This window comes from Sorex araneus, chromosome 1 (genome assembly GCF_027595985.1).
Source record: "Sorex araneus isolate mSorAra2 chromosome 1, mSorAra2.pri, whole genome shotgun sequence".
NCBI lineage: Eukaryota > Metazoa > Chordata > Mammalia > Eulipotyphla > Soricidae > Sorex > Sorex araneus.
The window spans coordinates 124,378,204-124,404,535 of record NC_073302.1 but is presented as its reverse complement, the minus strand read 5'-3'; the positions used below and the strand labels follow the sequence as shown (position 1 = coordinate 124,404,535).

At 41.0% G+C, this 26,332-nt stretch overlaps 1 protein-coding gene across 1 annotated transcript in view; it reads right to left on the bottom strand.

Moving 5' to 3' along the window:
* The window catches only part of WDR70 (WD repeat domain 70), a 273,677-nt gene that overhangs the window by 233,166 nt on the left and 14,179 nt on the right, over positions 1-26,332 (bottom strand). Inside the window, exon 5 of the mRNA XM_004605593.3 lies at positions 24,948-25,134. Within this exon, the coding sequence (XP_004605650.2) occupies positions 24,948-25,134 (187 nt within the window). The remainder of the gene's footprint in view (positions 1-24,947; positions 25,135-26,332) is intronic.

The window sequence follows — 26,332 nt, the reverse complement described above, 5'->3', positions numbered from 1 at the left end:
TATATCGTTGGTTGAAATTGATAAAGAAGCAAAAAATATGAAGTGGAGCAACAAAATTTCATCAACGTATGGTGTTGGGAAAATTGGTCAGCCATAGGGCAAAAAAAAAAAAAGAACTCCGACATTTTCTATTATCATGCACAAAAGTCAAATTAAAGTGAAATAAAGACCCTCATATCAAACTGGAATCCATGAGGTACACAGAGAAAAATATTGGCAGAATTTTCCACGACACTAAAGCTAGAGGAATCTTTAAAGATGAAATGCCACTGACCAAGCAAGTAGAAGCAATAATAAACGAATGGGATTACAAAGAATAATAAAGATAATAATAATAAAGAAAGAAGCATCAGCACCACAAAAGAAACAATGACAAGGACACAAAGACAGCCCAGAGATTGGGAAAAAAATGTTGCCTACCACTAATCCAATAAAGGATTAATATCCAAAATATATAAAGCACTGGTAGAACTCTACAAGAAAAAACATCTAACCCCATCAAAAAAATGTGGAGAAGAGATAAAGAGAAATTTCCTCAAAGAAATACAAATGGCCAAAAGGTATATGAAAAAATGCTCTATATCACTAATCATCAGGGAAATGGAAATCAAAACAACGAGTTAACACCTCACATCAGAGATTGGCAAACATCAAAAAGAACAACAACTGGGGGTGGTGAGAGGGATACTGGGATCATTGGTGGAGGTGAATGGGTACTGGTGGAGGGATGGGTAAACGATCACTGTGTGAGTGAAATGCAAACACAAAGATTCATAAATTTGTAACTGTACATCACAGTGATTCTCTAATAAAAATTTTTTTAAAAAAAGAACAACTAGTGTTGGCGAGGATATGTTGAAAGGAACCCCCATTGACATGTGGGAATGTCGACCGGTCCAGCGTTTTTTGGAAGTCAATTAGGTCATTACTGAAAAAACTAGCAATTGAGCTTCCATACAACCCAGCAATCCTCCTCCTCAGAATATACCCCAAGGATCCAAAAGCACAATGCGAAAAAGACATCTGCACTCCTATGTTCACTGCAGCACTATTCACAATTGCCAAAACCTGGAAACAACCCAAATGCCCACAAACAGATGACTAGATAAAGAAACCGTAGTGCATATATACAATGGAGTACTACTTGTCAGTAAGAAAAGATAAAATTTGCTGCTAAGTAGATGAATCTGGAGAGTACCATATTGAGTAAAACTAGTAAGAGGGAGAGAGAGATAGAAACAGAATAATCTCTCTCATATAGGATACAAAGAAACTTTGTAAGGGTGTAACAAAACCACAAAAGCAATACAAATGAAGAGCAGAACTGTTCTTCAGTAGGGAACTGCCACTGGGGCAGGGTGGGGAGTTAAGTTAGGGAAGGACAGTGTCTGTTTGTGGGGGGGGAAGTGCTTGAGCTAGAGACAGGATCTGGGGTAGGAGGCAAAGAGCAGACATAGGTGAAGGGAAACGGACACCAGTGTTGGAACACTGTACGCCTGAAACTTACTGATGAATAACTGTAACTCCTGGTGATTAAAAATTTTCTAAAAATTGGGGCTGGACAAAGTATCATGCTAAGTGAAATGAGTCAGAAAGAGAGAGGCAGACATGGAAAGATTGCACTCATCTGTGGAATATAGAATAATAGACTAAGAGTCTAACACCCAAGAATAGTAGAAATAAGTACTAGGAGGTTGACTCCATGGCTTGGAGGCTGGTCTCTCATTCTGGGCAACTCAGAGAAGGGAACACCAAGTAAAATGTGGTCGGAGGTCATGCGGGGGAGGAGTGACGCGTGCCGAATGTAGACTAGAGACTGAACGCAATGACCACTCAACACCTTTATTGCAAACCACAACACCTAATCAGAGAGAGAGAACTAAAGGGAATACCCTGCCATAGTGGCAGTTTGGGGTGGGGGGAGACGGGACTGGGGAGGGTCGGAGGGACGCTGGGTTTACTGGTAGTGGAGAATGGGCACTGGTGAAGGGATGGGTTCTCGAACTTTCAATGGGGGAAACATGAGCACAAAAATGTATAAATCTGTAACTGTACCCTCACGGTGATTCACTAATTAAAAATTTAAAAAAAAAAAAAGAAAAAAAATTGGGGCTGGAGCGATAGCACATTGGGTGGGGCGTTTTGCCTTGCACACGGCTGACCCAGGTTCAAATCCCAGCATCCCATATGGTCCCCTGAGCACCGCCAGGAGTAATTCCTGAGTGCAGAGACAGGAGTAACCCCTGTGCATCGCCAGGTGTGACCCAAAAAGCAAAAAAAAAAAAAAAAAAAAAAAATTCTAAAAATTTATTTGAAAACAAAATAATATAAATGAAATTGAGTATCTTTAAAAAATAAACATATAACTGATTTCCTATATTTATTGCTGTGTCACTGGTTTTTCTTACTTTGCTATCAAGCTTTTTCACCGTGAGCTTTTATTAGGGGTCTCTTCTTTCACCCTCTTCCTCCATTTTTTTATTTCACGTTTTGCTTTTTTTTCCAACTATTTTAACCACTTATGTATGTTTCAACTATTTTAACCACTTATGTAACTAACTAACTACAAGGCTAGTTCTTGGCACCTAAGAGATTCTTAAACATGATTTCTTAAATAAACATACAAAACATTATAAATGCTCCTGGACACTTTACAAACTTAACCTGCACACCTGAACTTTCAGCATGATGATAACTATTTAACCATTTCCTCCATCTTGAAACCATTCATTCCTGGGGAAAAAGAATCTAGACAAAGTGAGAAAGGCTTAAGACTTTGGGGGGACGTTGATTTTTGTAGAATATTTCCTTGGGGGATTGTAGTTCCAGTAGTCAAACTCGGGGCCACACAGACCAAGGGTTTTATAATCTACTTCCGTCACTCACTGAGCCTCTTTCAGCCTCAAGATAATCAAGACAGACATGATTCTATTTCCTCATTTGCAAACAGAGGATAAAGGCACCTACCAGTTTAGCACTCAATAAATAGTTTGCAACAACTGTTTATTTCAAGGCTTACTTCAGATCTCTGGTGAAATCAACATAGTCTACTTCCAGCTTTCTCTTCCTAGGAAGAACTTCCCTAGCAAGTTCTTACTGGTCTTTCATACCACCTCCTCAAAGTATTTCCCAATGTCAAACCCTAGGTTAATTCCTCTCTCTTCACTCCCATAACCTCTTCCTCTTCAGTTCAGCACATATCACAATGTATTATAGTTTCTGATCTGTCTCCCCATCACCACCTTTCCCAAAACAAACTGAAAAATGGTCAATTCTCAAAGACTACAAATATGTATTCAGAGCTGGAGCGAGAGCACAGCGGGTAGGGTGTTTGCCTTCCATGCGGCCAACCTGGGTTCGACTCCCAGCCTCCCATATGGTCCCCTTAGCACTGCCAGGAGTAATTTCTGAGTGCAGAGCCAGAGTAACCCCTGTGCATCACCGGATGAGACCCAAAAAGAAAAAAAAAGTAGCCATATTTATGTAAATATAAAGAGAGACAGAAACTGGATCTCCAGTCCACAAAACTGTTGGTGTGATGCAGACACAAAAGTATCTGAAGTAAGTTAATGGACCAATGTCTCCTTGATCATCATGATTAGGTCATAATAATTCACTTTCAAACATTAATGTTATGGAAAAAAAAAGCAGTTGAGGGTTGGAGCCATAGTACAGTGGGGTAGAGCACTTGCCATGTACGCAGCTGACTCAGGTTCCATCCCTGGAGCCCTTATGATACCTCAAGCCACAGCAGGAGTGATCCCTGAGTACTGAGCCAGGAGTAATCCCTGAGTAATGCCAGGTTTAGTCCCAAAACAAAAGAACTATCCATCAGATCAGTCTAGTGAGTAAGAGTCATAAATAACAGAAATTTATAAAAAAGAAAAAAACATCCTTAACACAAAATTATTGTATCCGAGACTTAAAGCAAATTTAAAGTTACAATGTAGAGAGAAGCAAAATCAGTTTTATTTTAGAATGTCTACATCTGAAAGGTTATTATAGTCCTTGCCCCCACAGATCAACTAAAAGTCACGAAGGCACCGGACAGCAGCACATATCACAGTAGCCTAAAGAATGATTGGAAGCAATTAATTAAAAAAGATAGAAGTGCACCTCTTTTCTCTGCAGTGCATTTACAATAGCCATGAGCCAGAAACAATTCAGGTGCCCAACAACAGAAGAGTAAAGTAACGGTAGTAGATATACACACAATGGCATACAGCTCAGCGCCAAGAAAGATAAGTCTGGACTTTTGCAACCACTTGGATGAAGCTAGTGGGTTTCATATTAAGCAAAGTAGGTTGGAGGGAAGACAAATATCAGATGATCTCACTCATATGTGGTATATAAAGAAAAAGATAATGAATGGACAAGAGTGAATAAAAACAAACCTTGCACTCTGACAAAAGAGCGAGGCTCTCAGGGCAAGGGAGTGAAACAGAAAGCTGAGGGGAGTGGGGCGGCCGACACTAACACTACCAGAAGATTAAAAAAATGAAGGGGAGTTCACACCCAGTGTTGCTCAAGGCTTACTCCTGGCCCTGTGCTCAAGGATCACTCCTGGCAGAGCCCAAAGAGCCATATGTGTGCAAAGGATCAAATGTGGGTCAGCCATTAGATAGCAAAGCACACTATCTAATGTACTATCTCTCTGGCCCCCCAAAAATGAAAATGAAAAAAAAAAACTGCTGAAAAGTCTGGGGAGATAGCACAAAGGGCTGGAGTTAACACTTCACATGCCGGACCCTGGGGATCAAGCCGCAGCACTGTGAGGGCTCCCAAGAACCATCAGGTTTGGACTTCCTTCCCCCATTACCCAAAACAGATCTGCTGTAGTTTGTGTTTATTTCATTCAGAGATACCAACATCCCAATAGATAGTCTGAAATAATCTAGAAATCAAATAAATGAACTCTGGATTACCCCTATATTTAATTAGGTGAGTCCACTATTCCCTTCACTATCGACTATAAGCAATAAAATTTCATGCATAAAGTTAGTCCTATACTAAGTTCCCCCCAATATGGGAAGTTCCAGCTTCTTTCTCTTCTACTTTCCAATAAACTTTTCTACTTTCTAAAAAAAAAAATAATGCATGTCCTTTTTAAAAATAAGTTTAAGAAACTAGGCAGTCTTACAGGAACCAGGAGAAACAGTTTCAATGTTTCACTTGGTGAAGAATCAATTGCAAGTCTGTATCTCTTTTATTTTTTTTTCTCTCTGCATCTCTTTTCATAAGTACTTATTTTTATATAACTCAGGGAACAGAAACACTGTCACCAAGAGGAAGAATAAAAAGCATTTCATTGACTTCAATACAGAATGCATCTATGTATAGTCAATTATGACATTCAAAACTTTTTAAAAATAATAAAAGTTACAAAAACACAGAACAACTTAGTATTTACATTAGGAGTGAATTAAATGTTTAAATAAATATTGTTTATATTTAAAATCCAAGTTTTACTGGAAATAATCTAGGGCATAACTCATGAAAAGCTCATATAATTGGCACAACTAAATCATCTAAAATAGTAGCAATCCATCTTTTGGTACATATCACTCGATGGTGACTGTTCTTTTTCCAGATCTTTACTAATGACTTTTTGAAATATTGCTTAGTGTGAAATTTGCTGTAACAGTAATAATATTTTCAAAATATTCCTGCCAGAGAACATCATAAACTAGAAGACTTCAATGAAGTTCTTTATTACCAGAATTCATAACAAGAGTTACAGTCTTAATGGAAGAGGGGGAAAGATAGAAGTTTTTGTTTGGGTTTGGTTTGAAATGCCAACCAAAGGATTATTCCCAGGCTCTTTGGTCCACCCCTAATAACAGAAATGATAGCAAACATATCTGGAATAACACGAGCAATTCCATCAGACCCACATACTTACAATGTTTACAAAATACTTGCAAATCAGAAAAGAATCTTTCCAGGGTAAAATTGTCACAGGTTTAAAGTTTTATCTGTATAACCCTACAAGCCTTAATGAAAAGCCTGCTTGCTAATCGAGATATGTCACAAAGTATCTGGGAGCCGGGAAGAGATGGTAGGTATACCAATCACAAGCTTGAAGACAAGTTCAACTTTCTCCCAAAACCATGGAAGGGAAACAGTTAACAGTACGGCCCCAGGAAACCAGAATTAAGAGTCCTATTCTAGCAAACCTCTGGAGATCCACTGGGGCTGACTTAAAATTAATCCATGTATTCATTCACTCACATTTAGTGAGTAGGAATATGCCACATATCAGGAATGAGATTAGATTAAAGATTTAAAAAAATACAAAACAGGGGCTAGGAAGATAACTCGAATGTCTGGCATGTGCAATGCTTCAGGTCCAATCCCCAATACCACAGAGCCTCCCAAGCACTGCCCTAGATAGACCCGGAGGCCCCCAGACCACTGGGGAGAGCCCCTCCCACCCCCTCCAAAAAAGAACAAAAACATAAAAAGGCCAATCACAAAGTTTCACGCACAAGGAACTGTCAGTTCGATAAAGCAAAAACAGACAGGTAAACCAGCAAGCTAAAACATTGCAGATGCACAGACAACTCTAGGGGGAGCGGGCACATTTCTGTTCTGGGCAGGGAAACAGAGAACTAAAGAAAAGATCTTATTAAAGAAACATTTGAGGGGCCAGAGTGCAATGGGTAAGGCACTTGCCTTGCCCACAGTCAACCCAAATTTAATTCTCTGAGCACCACCAGAAGTAACTCCTGACGGCAGAGCCAGGAATGACCCCTGAGCATTGCCATGTTTGGCTCTCCCCACCCCCACAAAAATAGAAATGTTTGAAATATCTTTGAAAAAGTAAACTGAAGTTTTCTGGGTAAATGTAGATGACACACAGGAAATTCAAGTCTTGACACTTTTTGAAGCACAAGTATTTTTCTTTCACTAGAATTAAAACTGAGTGATATACAGTAACTTAGCAAGATCTCAATTTTCAAAAAAGATGAAGGTATTGTGTGCATCAAAAAGACATAATCTAAGGTGAAAAAGGCAATCTACAGAATGGAGGGTGCTTGTGCAAGCTCCAGGCATCTCATCAACAATAAAAGGAAGGTGGGAGAGAAGGGACAAAATAATAATGGGCAAAGGACCTTCACACAATTGTCAAAAAGATAGAAGCAACCCAAAGGTCTGTCAATGGATAACAGTTATACCAAATAGAGATTTGGTCTGAAATATGGATAGGCTGAAGAACATTATGTGAAATAAGGAAGTCACAGAAGATAAATTACTGCAGGACAAGGAGACAGTTCAAGTAGTTCCTGGCTGGGTAAGGCCTATACCACCATGATGAAAACAGCCAAGAGTGGCCCAGGCTCACCACAATCCAGTCCAGTTCTACTGGGAATAGTCTCTATTTAAAAACAGATGAACACTCATGGTACTACTCAGCTAGTCAAATTCAGGTCATGAGAGATGCAGAAATGAAGGAATATAATATAAAGTTTCTGCTTTGCAAGATGAAAACATCCTAGAGATTGACTGCACAATAAATGTAACACAACTTAACTGTGCATTTAAATACAGTGAAAGCTGTAAATTTTATGAGTTTTACCAAATCTTTTACAAATGTAAGAAATAGAACCCACATAAGCAAACAAAAATAATTAAGAGATATATAATACTAAGCCTCAATACTTAGTGCCCTAAGAAACTTTAGGTACCCTTCAAAACAAATCATTTATCAAATGGTTAAACTATTCCTTAAAAATGTAAAGTTACATGCCTAAAATATTACAGGAAGTAAAAACAATTTCCTAGCTAATTCTCACAGCTGGTTCCAATTCTTTAATTAACCGTATTCCCAAAACACCTCTAAATTACCTTCAAACCATTAATGCCCTATTGCAAACTGCAAATCTTAAAGAACAAGTCTTAGTAACTCGACCTAAAAGTACACTGTTAAGTAATTTATATTTGTGCAAAACCTATGAAAACAAAACAAAAAAAGAATCGATTATATGCATCTGTCAGAAATTATTTTATTTTTAAAATCCATAATACCAATAAATACAATATAAGGGAGCCACACTGAGGGCCAGCGTCCTGCAGCCAGGCACCCTGATGGAACCAGTGCTGCTATAGGCACTGAGTCTGGAGCTGGCCCAGAGAGCACCAACACTGCAGGCAACCTAGACGCACACGGCCAATAGCAACTGCAGGCAGTTATAAGTCATGGTTGGAAGCACAGCCCCAAACACAGAGGACCCTTGAGTCCAGGGACACGGCCAACACGGACAATGTGCCACTGCCTGGCAGCTCTGAAAGCCCTACCCAAGTGGTGTCCCAGCACAGCATGCAGGGGGGTACAGTCTCGGCAAGGGTAGACATTGAGCTTCTCACTAGTGCTCCTGGATTCTGCCCTAAGACTAGAGCAGGGCCAGTATCCTCAGTACTAGAAAAGGTACAGGCATTGCCTAAAACAGAATCAAAGGGGTCAGAGCAATAGTACAGCAGGCAGAGCGTTTGCCTTGCATGCAGCAGACCCAGGTTTGATCCCTGGAATCCCGCCCAGCACCACCAGGAATAACCCCTGAGTATACCCCAGAATAAATATTTCTAAAAAAAAAAAAACAAAAAACAAAACAAAAAAAAAAAAAACAGAATTAAATACAGAGAACCAGGCAAAATGAGTAAGAGAACAGCACTTTTCCCATACACACAAAAATAAATATCGGGGGGGCTGGAGCGATAGCACAGCGGGTAGGGCATTTGCCTTGCACGCAGCCGACCCAGGTTCAAATCCCAGCATCCCATATGGTCCCCTGAGCACCGCCAGGAGTAATTCCTGAATGTAGAACCAGGAGTAACCCCTGTGCATTGCCGGGTGTGACCCAAAAAGCAAAAAAAAAATCAAAACTAAACTTTGAGGAAAGACCCTAATGAAAAAGATTATAGCAATTACTGAAGCCAGAATGACAGTACAGCAGTTTTGCACATGGTTTATTCGGATTCGATCCTGGGCACCCCATATGGTTCCCTGAGCCCTACCAGGAGTGATACCTGAGCATAGAAGCAGGAGCGAGTCCTGAGTACAGCCAGGTATGATCAAAAAAAAAAAGAGGCGGGGGAGGAAGAAAGTAATGGGAGAGAAGAGAGGAGAGAGGAAGGAAGGAAGGAAGGAAGGAAGGAAGGAAGGAAGGAAGGAAGGAAGGAAGGAAGGAAGGAAGGAAGGAAGGAAGGAAGGAAGGAAGGAAGGAAGGAGATGGAAGAAAGAAGTTTGAACAAGGGTTTTAAAGATGCTCACTGGAGGGGAGAAGGCAGATGGAATAGAGAAGGGATCACTAAGAAAATGATGGCTGGAGGAACCAGCTGGGATGGGAGATGCATGCTGAAAGTAGAAAATGGACCAAACATGATGACCTCTCAGTGTCTGTGTTACAAGCTATAATGCCCAAAAGTAGAGAGAGAGTATGGGGAATATTGTCTGCCTTAGAGGCAAGGGGAGGGTGGGAAAGGGAGGGTATACCCGGGATATTGGTGGTGGGGAATGTGCACTGATGAAGGGATGGGTGCTTGATCATTGTGAGATTGTAACCCAAACATGAAAGCTTGTAACTATCTCACGGTGATTCAGTAAAATTAAAAAAATTTAAAAATAAATAAATAAATAAATAAAGATGCTCACTAATCTTGTGAGAATAGATGAAATTTAAAAGGTTAAGGAAAAGACTGGCCAAAATCATAAACATACAGAATATAGTAATGAAACTAAAAAGTACAAGACAGAGACAAAGAGCAGTCTGAATAAAGCAGAAGAACAAACAGTGAGTTGGAAGACAAAGCAAAGCACAAGTGCTCACCCAGATAGAGCCACAAAATGAAAACAAAAATTTAAAAGGCAGATTTACGAGGGCCCAGGAGTAGTGGCCCAGTGGCTGGGCAGATGCTTTACAAGCAGGAGGCCATGGAAGCACAGCCCCAAACACAGAGGACCCTGAGACTGGTACTACCATCTGCACTGAGCATGGTCCAAGCAGTTCTGCTGTCTGGAACCCCCAGCACAACAGACTGTGTGATCTGTGTGATCTTCAGCATACACGAGATGTGTCTGAGCACCACAGCTAAACATGCACGAGCAATAAAACCAAGAGTGCGACCACCAGCAAACACATGTGAGCACCAACTATTAGAGCACCCCAGTGAGCACAGCCACAAGACCGAGTGTGAGCATAACTAAATCAGGATGATGCCCTGCAAGCATGGACGTAAGCACCTACAATTGAAAGTGGTACAACCCCCCAGAAAGCACCACAACCAAGTGTGCAAGCACCACACCTGAGTCCCCTGAGTCCGCCCAGAGTGATTCCTGAGTGTGAAATCCAGGAGTAACCCCTGAACACTGCTGGGTGTGACACAGAAACGAAAGAGATAAATAAAATGTTTTTATAATGGGACAGAGAGAGAGTAGAGGGATTAAGTCCCCAGTTCAATGCCTAGTACTGCATATGGTCCCATGAGAACTGCCAGAAGTAATCCCTGAGCATAAAGCCAGAAGTAAGCCCCAAGCACAGCTGGGTAAGGCTCCAAAAGTAAGGAAATGTCTTAAAATGGGACTTAAATGTTAAATGGAAGTTTATTTAATCCTTAACAAAATTTAAGTCATAACTGAACCAAATTTTAAAATACACTAAATTTGGAATCAAAAAAGAACCAATCGAGTTTAATTTTATGGAAATTATCAGGTAATTTTTCCAACTAAAATTTATTAGAGCATAACATGACATTACGGCTTTACAAGATTGACTGACAGAATTAAAAATATGGCCGATTTGAGGGCTGGCGAGACAGTACAGTGGGTAAAGCGCTTGCCTTACACTCAGCTGGCCTGTTTTCAATCCCCAGCATCCCAACATGGTCCCCCAAGCACCTCCGGAAGTGATTCCTAAGTGGCGCCAGGGGTAAGCCCTGAGCATGGCCGGAGGTGATAGAAGCCAGATATGGCCCCCAAAATAAAATCAGATTTTAAAAAGATCAAACTATGGATAATTTTGTAAAACAATAAAGGAAAACCTCAAAGTCGTCATGAAATTTCTTAGAAACTATTAATCCCATGAAATTCAAGCTATTTGTCAGTCACTACTGCAATTAAAGAAAACGCTGAGCCAGAGATACAGCAGAGTGGCTTAGGTGCTCGCCTTCCACACAGCTCACTCGGGTTTGGTCCCTGACACTGCATATGTTCCCCTCCCCGTACACTGCCAGGAGTGAACTCTGAGAATCGCTGGGTGTGGCCCTAAAACCCAAAAGAAAAAACAACTCCTAACAGCCATGTCATTCATACCACTTGTGTATAAAAATGTTTGCTGAACAAAATAAACACTAGTGCTCAAAGGAAGAAAGGGTCCATATGAGAAACTGTTACAAAAAGCCCTCCTGACACAGGGAGTTTACAAATGACCATAGTCATTTGTTTATTTGTTCAGAACAAGAGCACTGTGGCACGACTAACCTAGACAGAAGAGGGTAGAAGATTGCTTCCTGAATTTCCAAAGGACAACAGGGGTTAGTCAGAAACTACCTTTGAATCAATGAAAGGTTTAGTGGGAAGAGAGCACCAAAGACAAATATTTTTTGAGCATCTACTAAGTGCCAGATACCAGGTTGCAACAGGTGGATTATCAGTACTACCGCCCTCATGAACCTTACCTTACCTTGGGGAGAAAAACCAAACTGCCCTAAACAAGGATGTCTGGTAATAGTAAGTACCTAAATGTAGTAAATGATGTGGAAGTCGAAGAAGTAACACTTGACCAAAGACCTAAATAAAACTGAGGGACGCCAGAGTGACAGGAGAAAGAGTGCTTGCCTTGCATGTGGAAGACTCGGGTTTATTTCCCAGGATTCCATATCGTCCCCCAAGTCCTGCCAGGAGTGATTCCTGAGTGCAGAGCCAAGAGTATCCCCTGCACACTGCCAGTTGTGGCTTAAAAACCAAATAAATAATAACAACCAAAACAAAAAAATGGGAAGGTAGGAGGGAAGGAAGTAATTAAGGAAGGAAGGAAGGAAGGAAGGAAGGAAGGAAGGAAGGAAGGAAGGAAGGAAGGAAGGAAGGAAAGAAGGAAAGAAGGAAGGAAAGAAGGAAGGAAGGAACAAAGGATTGAGGAAGTTATGTGTAGGAGTTCTAAGGGTTATTCCATAGATGAAAGAGTAAACAGAATCCACAAGGAAGCTAATTGGAAGGACACTGCACACAAACATACACACAAACACAAACATGGAACAGTCGATATTAGTAGAGAAATAAAATCTGTGGAATAAAATCAGTACAAAAGCATAAAATCCGAAAAAAATTTAAAGATCAATCCAGACAGGATCTTTGAGGTCAAGGTAAGATGCCCGGATTTCTTAATTTGCTTGGAAGAAACTGGGGTGCTGAATAAGAAAGCAACAAAGGAGGCAGGGAAGTGACAAGATCTGATGCTCCTAAAAGTGTAAATTATGGGGCCAGAGAAATAGTACAGCAGGTAGGTCACTCATCTTGCACACAGCCAACCCAGGCTCGATCCCCAGCATCTCATATGGTCCCCTGAGCATAGCCAGGAGTAATTCCTGAGTGCAGAGCCAGGAGTAACCCCTGAGCACCAATGGGTAAGACCCAACCCCTCCCCTCTCCTCTAAAGTCAGTGAATTATGTAGGTGAACAGAGAAACAAACCTTCTTAATTGGCCTTATAAACTGAGCTCTTTGTTATAAAGATACCATCCTTAAAATACCTGCCATTAAGTATTATCCTATTAGGAATCTGTTACTGATTTTGAAAAACTTAAACAGTAAAGGGCTGGGGAGACCATTCAAAAAGGCAAATAACTGGTATGTTAAAGTCCCAAATTCAATCCTTGGCATGACAGGTCCCCCTAGCAGCACCAGGAGTAGTTCACGTCACTGGGGAAGCACCAAAATCCATGAAAATGGACCCTGGGCACCATGAGCAATAGTTAGAAAGGGAAAAACAAGTGTAAACATTTTTTTAAGCATTTGTCTTAATCACAAAAGAATATAAAGGGGGGAAGTTATTGTTCTAGCATTAATCTCAAGCATCAACCTCTCTTTCCAATCTGTAAAAGATATTCCCTACGAGATTCTTTTCTTCCCTGACTCTGTACAAGAGACAGTTGGGAAAAAGTGGATTTTTGCCAAAAGTCAAAATCTTCTATTGCCCTCTAGTGCCCATTCTAAAGAGTGAAACCCTCTACACATTGACAATTGAAACCATAAGGGTCACTAACTACTGCAGGGTTTCGAACAGAGCTTCTAGCATCCTCTGCTGACAGACTCTTGCAGGTGTAATAATATTGGTGTGGTTCAAAGCACATACATTTCCCTCTGAATTTGAAATTACTAAGCTTCCTTACATCAATTTTTTTTTGGATTTGGTACCATGGGTCAAACCCAGGGCTCATATATGTACTCTTCTACTGGGCTACATATCCAATTCCTCCTTGTACCATTTTTTAAAAACAGTGAACTTTTACTTCCAGTCAGCTGAAATTAAGATTGTTCATCAAATATTGGCAATAAGGGTAAAAGCAATCATAAAACCCAGAAATTCTAAGTTTAGTATAAGTCAATCCCTAGATTTGTATTTACACAAACCATCAAATTCTTACTACCAGCTTCTGAGGATGAAAAAAGTTTCATTCTTCAACCTTTCCCCAGGCTTGAGGGAGAGACTGACTGATACAGGTGGTTGGCAATGACCAAGGCCAAAGGGATGAGGAGGTTCAAACCAGAAGTCGGAGAAAGCACCAGTGGGGGCTCTAACTTGGACACTCCAACACAGAACGTGCCAGCCAGGGGGTCAGAGAGAGGTCACAGAAAACAGGTGCTCACAATTAAAAACTCACTGTTACACAGAGTCTTTAGTTACAGTCAGAAATATGCAACTTTCAGTTTTCTGTAGTAACAGGAAACAGGGTAGTAAGGATAATGAAAATCCCTGTAATCCCAAGTCTCCACTTCACTCTTACAATTATCTTTACCTTTAAAGGACATTGGAATGAAGCACAAGTAAAAGCTACCGTTTAAAAATAATAGATGCATGCTTTTCTCTTCTGGAGAAGCTCGTTGTTCTCTCTTGAATCCAAGTCTCTCTCCTCCTCCGTCACATTTTAAAGTAAATTCCGTTAAATAAAACTATTTTACTTCATTGAGCAAAAAATAATTTTTAAATAAAAATGACGTAGTAAAAAAAAAAACTAGTCCCCCTCTTTTCTGGAAGCTCTGGTCACTTGCTAAATTCAAAGAAAACTAGCAATAAAACTTCCAAATAGGGGCTGTAGCGATAGCACAGCAGGTAGGGCATTTGCCTTGCACGCAGCTGTCCCAGGTCCAATTTCCAGCATCCCTTATGGTCCCCCAAGCACCGCCAGGAGTCATTCCTGAGTGCAGAGCCAGGAGGAACCCCTGAGCATTGCTGGGTGTGACCCAAAAAGAAAAAAAAAAAAACACCTTCCAAATATTCATCAAATACTTCTATCATTTAACAGCTGTTGGAGTTGGATCAAGTTCAGTAATAACTTGCATACCACTTTCATCTGCATTTCAAAGAAATAATTATTTTTACTACTGCAGAGAAATAAAATAGAATAAAGCATGAATGAGTGAACGAATTTGTGTGCAATATTCTTTCCCCAAGATTTTTTTATTGAATCACTGTGAGATAGACCCTGAAAAAGCTATTCATGTTTAGGTTTCAGTCATACAGTGTTTGAACATCCATCCCTCCATCAGTGTACATTTCCCAGCACCAGTGTCCCCAGTTAAGCCCCCTCTCTCCTCCCTCCCTCCCTCCTCCACCCATTCCCCTTCTCTCCTCCCTCCCCCTTCTCTCCTCCCTCTGCCCTCCCCGTTCCTCCTTCCCTCCCTCCCTCCCTCTTACCTTTTGAGCATTCTGGCTTGCAATATATATACTGAAATGTCCTGCATATCCCTTTACCTACTTTTAACTCTCAGTTCTTGTTCAGCATGCTTATTTCCAACTATTAATGTCATAATGGTCCCTTCTCTATCTTATCCTCCGCCACACACACTGTCACTGTCACCGTCATCCCATTGTCATCAATTTGCTCAATGGGCACCAGTAATGTCTCCATTGTGAGACTTGTTGTTACTGTTTTTGGCATACTGAATATACCACAAGGAGTTTGCCAGGCTCTGCCGTGCGGATGGGATACTCTCGGTAGCTTGCTGGGCTCTCCGAGAGGGATGGAGAAATTGAACCCAGGTCGGCTGCATGCAAGGCAAACGCCCTACCCGCTGTGCTATTGCTCCCAATACACACACACTTGGGTTAATTCCTACCACTGGCCAGTCCTCCTGGCATGGATATTAGTTTTCTACTCTACATATTTTTATGTACCACAAATGAATGCAATCCTTCTCCTTCTCACTCAGTTCATTCAGCATGACACTCTTCATGTTCATCCATTTATAGGCAAATTTCATGACTTCATTTTTTTCTAACAGCTGTGTATTAGTCCACTGTGTAGATGTACCAGTTTCTTGACCCATTTGTCTGTTGTGGAGCACTCAAGTTGTTTAAGATTCTGACTACTGTGAATAGTGATGCAATAAACATAAAAGTGCAGATGGTGTTTCTGCTGTGTGTCTTTGGGCCCCCGGGGCATATTCCGAGAGGTGGTATTGCTGGGTCAACTGGGAGCTCAATTTCTAGTATTTGAGGAATGTCCATATTGTTTGTTGTGTGAAATATTAACATTACCAATCTATTGACTTCAGAAGGAGAACTAGACTAAATCAACTGAAAGAAAATGCAGTAAAAATACAAAAACAAGGATGAGCAAGATATAGTACAGGAGCTAAGGTGCTAGTTTTGCATGAGGCGGATTCTGGTTTGTACCCCAGTACCACATGGTCCCCCAAAGCACCTCAGGAAGCAAACCTCAGGCACAGAGCTAGGATCAGCCCCAAGAGCCTACAGATGTGACCTCCAAATCCCAATCCCCCCACTTCCAAACAAAACATCAATCATGTTCAGAATCACATCCAGGTGGTAAAGATCTTAGTGTATCTACCAATATATTCTCTAGTAATTTTCCCTCAAACTTTTTTTAAATTTTTTTTAATTGAATCACTGTGAGATATAGTTACAAAGTTGTTCATGATTGCATTTCAGTCATACAATGTTCCAATACCCATCCCTTCACCAACTCACATTTCCCACCACCAATGTCCACAATTTTCCCTCCACCCACCGTCCCTCAGACATCAGTGCTATCAAACTCATTTTCAGGGCCAGAGAGACAATTCAACGGGCCTCACACATGCCTTCACATTCAAGGTCCAGTTCCATCGAAGGCACTTTATGGTTCTTTTGGACCACCAGGTGCAACTCTCAAGCACGGGAGTACCTCTTGAGCACTGCAAGGACTGACCTAAAGCATTTTTTTAAATAGCAAATTCACTTTTGTTGTTGTTGCTGCTTTGGGCCACAACTGGCTATGCTCAAAATCAGCTTCCACCAGGCTCTGCACTCAGGGATCACTCTTTACACGTTTGGGGGACTGTGTGGTGCTCCCTACCCCTGAACTACTGCTCTGGGTTAGAGTCATTTTTTTCAAGCTTTTGTGACAATGCTAGGAATGTAACTAAATGGTAGAATGTATGCTTCTCATTTGTGAGGCCTGACTTTTGTTTTTCTGTTTTATTTTTTGTCTAATTTGATAGACTGTTTCATAAGCACTTGCAGTCTATACAATTAAATCAATTGATCTCATTCAACTATGGGACAACTTTAATAATTATTAAAAACTATTCTGCTCAGAACATATTATGTGTAGGATGAAGCACATGAAATCGTTGCCACAGAAAATTTTGGCCTCAATTTTTATTTTTCTATTCATACATCTTCAGTTCACTCTGCTATCACTACTCCCGCTTTCCATGTTAAAATTAGAAGGCTGAGGCTCTTCAAGCCCACGTTCTCCCTTGAATATGTGTCTCACTTGCTTGTCTTTATATTTCTTTGCTTGATTATTTCCACTCTGGGAAGCCTGTGTTCCCTCTCAAACATGTACTTCTCTCTTTCTCTCCCCTCGTGTCTTTTTAAGTAAGTTTCAATAAAAAACTTTCTGCTTCACCAAAGGAAAACAAAACTCAAAACAAACAAAGATGTAGTGGTTGATATGTCATAAACAGGAAGAACTTTCAAATTTCATAAAATGAATTTTAATTATGAAAACCAAGTAAACTTAATTATACTTGGCAAATATTTATTCTGTATGTGCTATATAAAAGGCACTATATCACAGAAGTTTTAAGAATTTTCTAATTTACCATTTGTGGGCAAATCCCTATAATGGCAAAGGGGAGGCAAAGAGTTAAGACAAACACTGAAACCGTCATTTCACAAGGAAAATGGTTTAGGCTTGCTAGAAATCCAGTCTTGGAAGTAGAACATGCAGCTGGCATCTGGAAAGGTTCAAGGAAATCCTGTTTGAAGTCATTCTGAAAGGTTGGATAAAATTTTCACAAGCAGGGGCTGGAGCAAGAGCACAGCGGATAGGGCATTTGCCTTGCATGCGGCTGACCCGGGTTCGATTCCCAGCATCCCATATGGTCCCCTGAGCACTGCCAGGGGTAATTCCTGAGTGCAAAGCCAAGAGTAACCCCTGAGCATCGCTGGGTGTGACCCAAAAAGAAAAAAAAATTTTCACAAGCAGAAACTTGTTAAAATTGAGGCTTCCTAACGTACTTAATCTGTGGCAGCTTCTGTGAACAGTCACAGGCAGATCAGAAGGCGCCACGTCAGCATCCTACGGAGCCTTGCTCCACAACACGGATTGCAAGAGTTGATCCAGGGCACACGACATCCTGCGGAATCCACTTTCAGACGCTCATATTCAGAATATGAACTGAATGTGGATAACTTGTGGGGTACAAGTTATTTTAAGGGCCCCAGCGATGGCTCAATAGGCTAGAGGATGTGCTCTGCATGCAGAAGCCTCAGGTTCAGTCCCAAGCACCACGCTCCCCCAGAGCACCAAGCCACCCAAGTACCCTAGGGGTGGCCCAACTGCCAAACAAAAGTTTGGGTTGGGTTGTTTTCTTTTTTTTTTTTTATTTAAGTATTTTTCCATAGATTGCAAATAGTACCTGCTGAAATATCTGGCCAGTGAAGTATGTGACTTGGATGCTTTCCAACTAAATGGAACCTCTCCCTAAAAAGCCACAGCACTTTGCATGTTTTTGAACAACAAAATAATCAAATTGTACTCAGGAATTCCCAGATGGAACCCTGCCTGCTTTGGTGGTTTATTTTGTCTCATTTGGGCTATGAGCATCATTATTTGCAATGTGATTCATGTTACAAACAGTTGAACCTTGCAGCAGAGAAGAAAAGAGATTGAAACCGAAGATGCTGGAGGCAGAGAGAAAAATTGTTACCACAAAGTTTGAAAGAAAATAAAAATCTAAGTTTAAGCTCTGGGAGCCAAATTTAGAATTCTGTAGCTTATATGTGGACATGTTTCCTATGTGGCTAGGAAGCTGAATGCTACATTTTAATGAGATGGGGTTATTCCATGTTTGTCATGAGTGAATTCCTTGTTTGTCCTGAGTCAAAGTGCCGGGAAGATGTAAGATCTCCACCCCGAATAAGAATAAGATAGGCAAAGACAGAGCCTCGGGAAATACTTGTGGTTGGGAAAATGAAAGAAAATGTATAATAAAAGAGACTATTAGAAATGGCAAGCACCATCAAAGCAAGGAATTGTCTGCTTTATTAATTGCTGTAAACCTCATAAGGCACTGAGTTATCTGTTGAATGAACAAAGAGACCCACAGCAAATCAATGGTGTAAAAAAAGAGAAAATGAGTTTCAAAGAAGAAAAGTCAACGTGCTCCAGTATTACAAAGGAGCAAAATGAGAAGTGGAAAGTCAGTTTCTGAACCAACAAGTAAGAAAGCTGAGTCCAAGCAACCACAAAAAAAAAAAAAAAAAACCCTCTTTCAAGGGTCAGAAACATTCTAACATAGGCAAAATATTGCTATGCAAGTAACCTAATATGAATTATGCTAACTTGACTGTCTAGATCCCACAATAAAAATTCACATTCGGGGGCTGGAGCAATAGCACAGCGGGTAGGGCATTTGCCTTGCACGTGGCCGACCCAGGTTCGATTCCCAGCATCCCATATGGTCCCCTGAGCACCGCCTGGAGTAATTCCTGAGTGCATGAGCCAGGAGTAACCCCTGTGCAACGCCGGATGTGATCCAAAAATGCAAAAAAAACAAAAATTCACATTCAAGACCATCATTAGATTTTCTTTGCCTATGATCCCTGACTATTACCTGGAAGTTTGTGGATAGCAAACATAAATGCAACAAAGCAAAAAATGCTATGTTCTTGCTCAGAACTAAAATACAGGCTATGCATCTCACATCTGGGGCACCTTAGAGGGGGACAGGTAAGTCCCCCACCTGTCCAAACAGAGCCCTGACAGCCGAAAACCTCCAAAACCCAATCACTGCCATGCTCACAGCCAGGCCCCACAGGTTTGGACAAGCCTCATCTAGGAATAGATTTGTTGAAAAACTCTAGTGTGAGGGTTTTGTCACCAATATCTCCAGGCTCTCATGCAGTCAGGGATGATGACTTCCCCCCATTCCCCCGTTCTTCTGGGAGCCTGGCAGCCATGCCCATAAACTGCCTCTGGTGCCAAATAAGCTCATTAACTGGCCATGATCCAGAGACTCACAAATAAATCTTGAAAGAGATCAGTGAGCTGCAGAGATGTTTTTAGATTCCAAAGTCACCATGTAGTTAAAAACTTAACCCCAGCTATCCCATCAAAATTTCAGAATTTCTTGAGCACGCGGCCATGTGACATCTCATACTTTACACAACTAATATACCAGGAGTAGCAAACCACATTGGATGGGATATAAAGTAAAAGGCAACCAATCTTGATTAAGAAAATATTAACACACATTAACACACAAAGTTTAACCTGTTAGTAACATGTTAGTAACATGTTAGTAATCTCTTATACAAGAGTTTAATGGCTCCATGGTGAGATACAACAGTCTTCACACACTTTTTTTTTTCTTTTTGGGTCACACCCGGCAATGCACAGGGGCTACTCCTGGCTCTGCACTCAAGATTTACTCCTGGTGGTGCTCAGGGGACCATATGGGATGCTGGGATTCAAACCCAGGTTGGCCACGTGCAAGGCAAATGACCTCCCCATTGTGCTATTGCTCCAGCCCTCACTTTTTTTTTTAAAGAAATCTTTTTTGATCATTTTTAGTAAATTAATTATGACAAGCAATACAAAATTGTTGGATAACATTGGTTTGTCCTTACTCTTCCTGCAAGGAGCTTAGGTTTAGTGAGTTATACCCACCACAGTGCTCCCACGGCACACCAAATTCCATCAAGCACTATAGTAAATTCCATCAAGCACTAATCAATCCTATAGTACTTTTTTCTTTATGTCTTTTTCATGGTTTAGCAATGTTCTTTTTGTATAGACACAGGAAGACAGTTGATGCTATGCTTTTGTAACATAGGAGTTAAATGACTCCGAATAATGTTTACTTCTGGGTATCCATCATATTTACTTGACTTATGCCTCAGTTGCCCTTACTTCCTAATCCCCAAAAGGAGGGTCTTGGCGAGGAACTTGGATGAGCCCAGGGAAAGCCGCAAGCTACCCTGGCACTGAAAAAAGGACAGGCTAATCTTATTATAAGAAGTATAATAATTTAAGAGCACGGTCATGGAACAAACTCTGTCATGACACAAAAAGAAGTAATTCATGAACCCTCCTAGGGTTAGGAAAGACTAACCTGGACTGAACACTTCAGTCTGGGATGTACAGCGAGATGTCCCTAGGAAGAGCCAACCGTTAAGCTTACTATATCTCTTACTATGTCCATATAAAATGACTAGAAATAAGTGGATTACTAGCTAAGAAAAGGAGAAAGCAATATGCCCTTAAATAGGATCCACTCTTGATCACATTTCCTAGTAATCTAGCGTGCTGAACCCCCAGATGAGATTTTTGTCCCTGAGTTAATCTCCTAGAAAAACTTCCCAAGAAGGAGGAGCTGTACATCTCTTTATTGTCATGATAATATTCAACACCACCTAGATGTATTCCCACCCTTCACAACTTATATTTAAATATGCTGTAAGAGAGAAGTGGGAATGAAATAAATGGTCATTGATTACCAACCAGCCTGCGTCCCTACTCCTCCAGTTCCTTCATTCAACGGTTGCCATTGGTCAGGGGAATAGTTCTCCACTATCGAATGCACCCATGCTTTAAATTCACACAAAATAAATCGTTTAGGATCTCCTATTGGGGCAGTCTTGGGTAGTGGTTGGGAAAATTTTAAATAATGGTGGTGCGAAGGTGTGATGGTGATGGGATAGATGTTGGAATATTGAATGTAACAAATCACTGTGAACAACTTTATAAAAATAAAATTAAATTTAAAAATGAAATGAAATACAGCCTAAAATGAAGAGCAGGAGAACTGGTCTTCAGTAGGAAGCCTGCCACTGGGGGCAGGGGAGGGGGGTGGGGGGAAGAGAGCATAAATTGGGGAAGGGAATACAGGACAATAGTGGAGGAGAAAAGTAACTGCCACAGAGACAGTCTCGATGCGATGCAAGAGGAAAACTGGGGACATTGGTGGAGGGAAGTGACCCTGGTGAATAGATTGATGCTGGAACATTGTACACCTGAAACTTAACATTGAGTAACTTTCTAATTCTGCAATTCACAGTGATTTAATTTAAAAATAAATAAATTTTAAAAAGAAAAATAAAATATAGCCTAACTTTAACATCAATCTACTATCAAATGACAAAACCTGAAAATTGTACACCTCTTTCATTCAAAGCCAAAATAATTTACCTGAATCAAAGTAGATTACTATAAAGTCATATTCACATTTCCTAATTTCCATACCATTTATTTCATCCACGATCTTTGTCCTTCGCTTAGATACATTTGATATGACGTGTTGAAATGAAAAATGGAAATGGAAAAGAAAAAATTTTCCCCTCATGTTTTATCCTATTTCACAAGTAATCCTTTAACATTGGCAACAAGTTTTGAATCATCCACTAGTACACCTTAAAATTGATGTTGTTGGGCCAGAGGCAATACAGAGTTAGTTAAGGTACTTGTCTTGCATGCAGCCAACTTTGGCTCATCCATGGCACCACATGGTCCCCTCCAAGCACCTCTGGAAGCAACCCTCAGCACAGACCCAGAAGTAGCCCCTAGCACTGCCAGGTGTGGCACTAAATGTATGAGCACCACAATCTGATGTGCAACCCCACCACAAGTACCATAACCAAACATGTGTGCAACCAACCACTATTATTGTGGGTATGTTTAATTAACTGAATCAAAAATTGGGGGCCAAAAAGATAGTACAAGGGTAAAGGCACTTGCCTTGCTCTTGGTAAATCTGATTCAATCCCCAGCCAGCACCCCATGTGATCCTCTGAGCATGACTAAGAGTGATCCCCAACACAGAGCCAGGAGTGAGCCCTGAGCACTCCTGGGTATGGCCCAAAATAAGAAAGGAAGGCAGGAAGATAGAAAAGCAGGAAAGAAAGATGGAAGGAAGGAAGGAAGGAAGGAAGGAAGGAAGGAAGGAAGGAAGGAAGGAAGGAAGGAAGGAAGGAAGGAAGGAAGGAAGGAAGGAAGGAAGGAAGGAAGAAGGGAGGGAGGGAAGGAAGGAAGAAGGAAGGAAGGAAGGAAGGAAAGAAGGAAGGAAGGAAGGAAGGAAGGAAGGAAGGAAGGAAGGAAGGGAGGGAGGGAGGGAGGGAGGGAGGGAGGGAGGGGGAGAGAGAGGGAGGGAGGGAGGGGGAGAGAGAGGGAGGGAGGGAGGAAGGGAGGAAGGAAGGAAGGAAGGAAGGAAGGAAGGAAGGAAGGAAGGAAGGAAGGAAGGAAGGAAGGAAGGAAGGAAGGAAGGAAGGAAGGAAGAAGGGAGGGAGGGAAGGAAGAAGGAGGGAAGAAGGAAGGAAGGAAGGAAGGAAGGAAGGAAGGAAGGAAGGAAGGAAGGAAGGAAGGAAGGAAGGAAGGAAGGAAGGAAGGAAGGAAGGAAGGAAGGAAGGAAGGAGAGAGTCAAATATACAAAACACCAGTTGTCTTTATATTTTTCATCTTTTGGGGAGTAAAGTGGGGGAGGGTTGGGATCACATTCAGCAGTAATCAGGGGATACTCCTGGATCTTGTGCTCAGGAGTTATTCCTGACAGTGCTCAGGAAACCATGCATACCAGGATTGCATCAAGGTTGGCAACACACAAGGCAAGTGGTTTAACTCCTGTATTTCTCTAGACCTATATTTTTCCCTTTTACTGTTCTGTGAATTATACAGTTTATTTCTATTCTTTTGGCAGTTACTTTTAAAATTATAACCTGTAGCTCCACTGAGATGTAATCCCGGCGGCCGCACAAGTGCGGCCTCTCCACTGCTAAACAAGCATGATTCCAGAGGCCATCTAAACTACTTTTGGTACCAGCAGCTTCTCGCAGAAATGTCTCTAGACTGGGATCTAAGCCACAGCCCCATGTCGCCCCAGGAGGGGTTTTCCTTGCCGGGGAGCACAGTGTGGCGACTGCCATCTTATGAGGACCACTAATGGGAGGTACGAGCTTGCAATAATGCAATTTCTGGCAGAAATTTCCCTGGACTTAGTTACTAAAATACTAAAATACAGAAATCCAAAACCTCATTATCTCTTCATTCTCAGCAATGGAAAAGAAATTATCAAATGCTCCCTTTCCAGCAGGCCTGATTCGGGGGGGTGGGGGGGGGACTCCAAACAATAATGTGAGATTTTTGTTGAAATATTGAATGTAACCAAAGTAAAGAGAAAGTAAAATTGAAATTTATCAGCTACACAGGCGGGAGGGCTGCATAGGGGGACATGGGGGGACACGGGGGGGGGGTGGGAGGTATACTGGGTTTTTTTTCTTTTTGGTGGTGGAATATGAGCACTGGTGAAGGGATGGTTGTTCAAGCATTATATAACTGAGACTTACACCTGAAAGCTTTGTAACTTTCCACATGGTGATTCAATTAAAAAATAAAAATAAAATAATAAAATAAAATAAAATTATAACCTGTATCCTACCTCAAAGATAATATATTATAAAATATAGAAACTTCAAAAATAAACTGATTCCCATCTTCCACATTAGTCACAATGATTTTCAATTTGCTGTGCCTTTAAATTCTCTAAAGTTCCTTGTTATCTCATATATATGTGTGTGTGTGTATATATATATATATAAACAAGAAATGAATTGTGTGCATATATACACAGAATGCAAGCATATATACTCAATCCTAGCATGATATGATAAAACGCTTACTTTTTAATACATTCTTTCCTATACTATAGTCATTATTTTTGTGATATATAATATACAGAATTTATATTTATTCACTATTATTTTGCTCAAAATCTTTGTAACTGATGGACATCCTTTAGAGTTACACCAACAAAGGTTGTTGGGTAGTAAATTCAGTTACTTTTTACAACACTTTACGGTTTATGAATAACTGACAAAGGAACTGATCTTTAAGATCACTAAAGACTTCATTAAATCATTTCTTTTTTTTTTTTTTTTAAGTAAAACAGATTTTATTTGGAGGTTTTTGAAGGTGAGGAGGGAAGGAAAACGAGAGAGACGGTAATGTGCTCAAGAGAGAACCTGGGCTTCTCTAAGAGTGGAAAGAGCCCCTACACACATCCCAGTATTAGATAGGAAAGGCCACATCTCAAGAGGGGAGATGCAGGCAACACAAATGCTTGGGCACCACATGTGTTCAGCCACGTGGGCACAAACAGTACACAGGCTTGCTTGGGCAGCATATGTGCCAGACCTCGTTAAATTCTTAAGTGACCAATGAAACACTTACCTCTTCCTCTTCTGAATCATCATCATCATCATCATCTTCTTCATCACTGAGAGGTGGGGGTAAAGGACCAATAATATCTTCCTCCATATCACCTGACTCATCCACCTTTTTAAGGGGTATGGGAGGGCCAATTAACTCATCAGAAGAAGAATCGGAGCTGTCTTCACTTCCACTGCTACTTGTATCCCTGAAAATACAGAAACAGAAACTCTTCATCTCTGTCGCAACAAAGCACAAAGCATCGCTTGCTTCTGAGGCCAGTGCTCTCCCCTGAACATGCACCTGGCTTGCTTGCTCTGTTTCTTTGCTTCCCTATATCCACTTGGACAAGCTTGTGTTCTCTGTTGGACATACACTTCTTCCTTTCTCTCCCCTCACATTTTTCTAAATTTCAACAAGCTCCCATCAGCCATATCTTAATTACCTTAGAAGGTTTATACTAACTTCATTACAAATATTGCTAAATTATCTTATTTAATTGGTTATTTACTTTTAAGTAACACTATTTATCTTCTAAACTACCACTGTAACCACTGTAATAACTGGGGTTAGAGCAACAGTAGGGTGCTTGCCTTGAGTAAGGCTGACCTGGGTTTGATTTTTTTGCAGCACCCATACAGTCCCCCAAGCCCCACCAGGAGTAATCTTTGAGTATAGAATTAGGAGTAAACCTCTGAATATCACCGTGCATGGCCAAAAAAAATAAATATCAAGAAAATATACCATTGTAGGGGCTTTAGAGATAGTATAGCAGGTAGGGAGGCAACCCAGATTTGATCCTCGGCATCCCATTTGGTCCCCAGAGCATCTCCAGGAGTAATTCCTGAGTGCAGAGTCAGGAGTAACCCGAGTATTGCCAGGTGTGACCCAAAAAGAAAAAAAAATAATAATACCACTATCATAACAGAACCTCAGGGATCTCATATGACTTACTGAGAGCTGTTCCTAACGCAGTGCCTAACGCAGGTACTTAACACATATTAGCTGGTATTTGGCACATATTAGCTGAATGATTACACTGATATTAACGTAGTCACACTTCCATTTTTCTCCCTTGTGATTAAACCACAAATCTCCAACTTTGAAGTCATACTTTTAAGGGCTAGAGAGATAGTTCTGGGGTAAGGCATTTGCCTAGCATGCAGCTGACACCAGTCCAATTCCTGACTCCATATATAGTAGGACTGGAGCGATAACACAGCTGGTAGGGCATTTGCCTTGCACTCGACCAACTCGGGTTCGATTCTTCCGTCCCTGTCGGAGAGCCCAGCAAGCTACCGAGAGTATCTCGCCCACATAGCAGACCCCAGCAAGCTACCCGTGACGTATTCAATATGCCAAAAACAGTAACAACATGTCTCAGAACGGAGACTTTACTGGTGCCC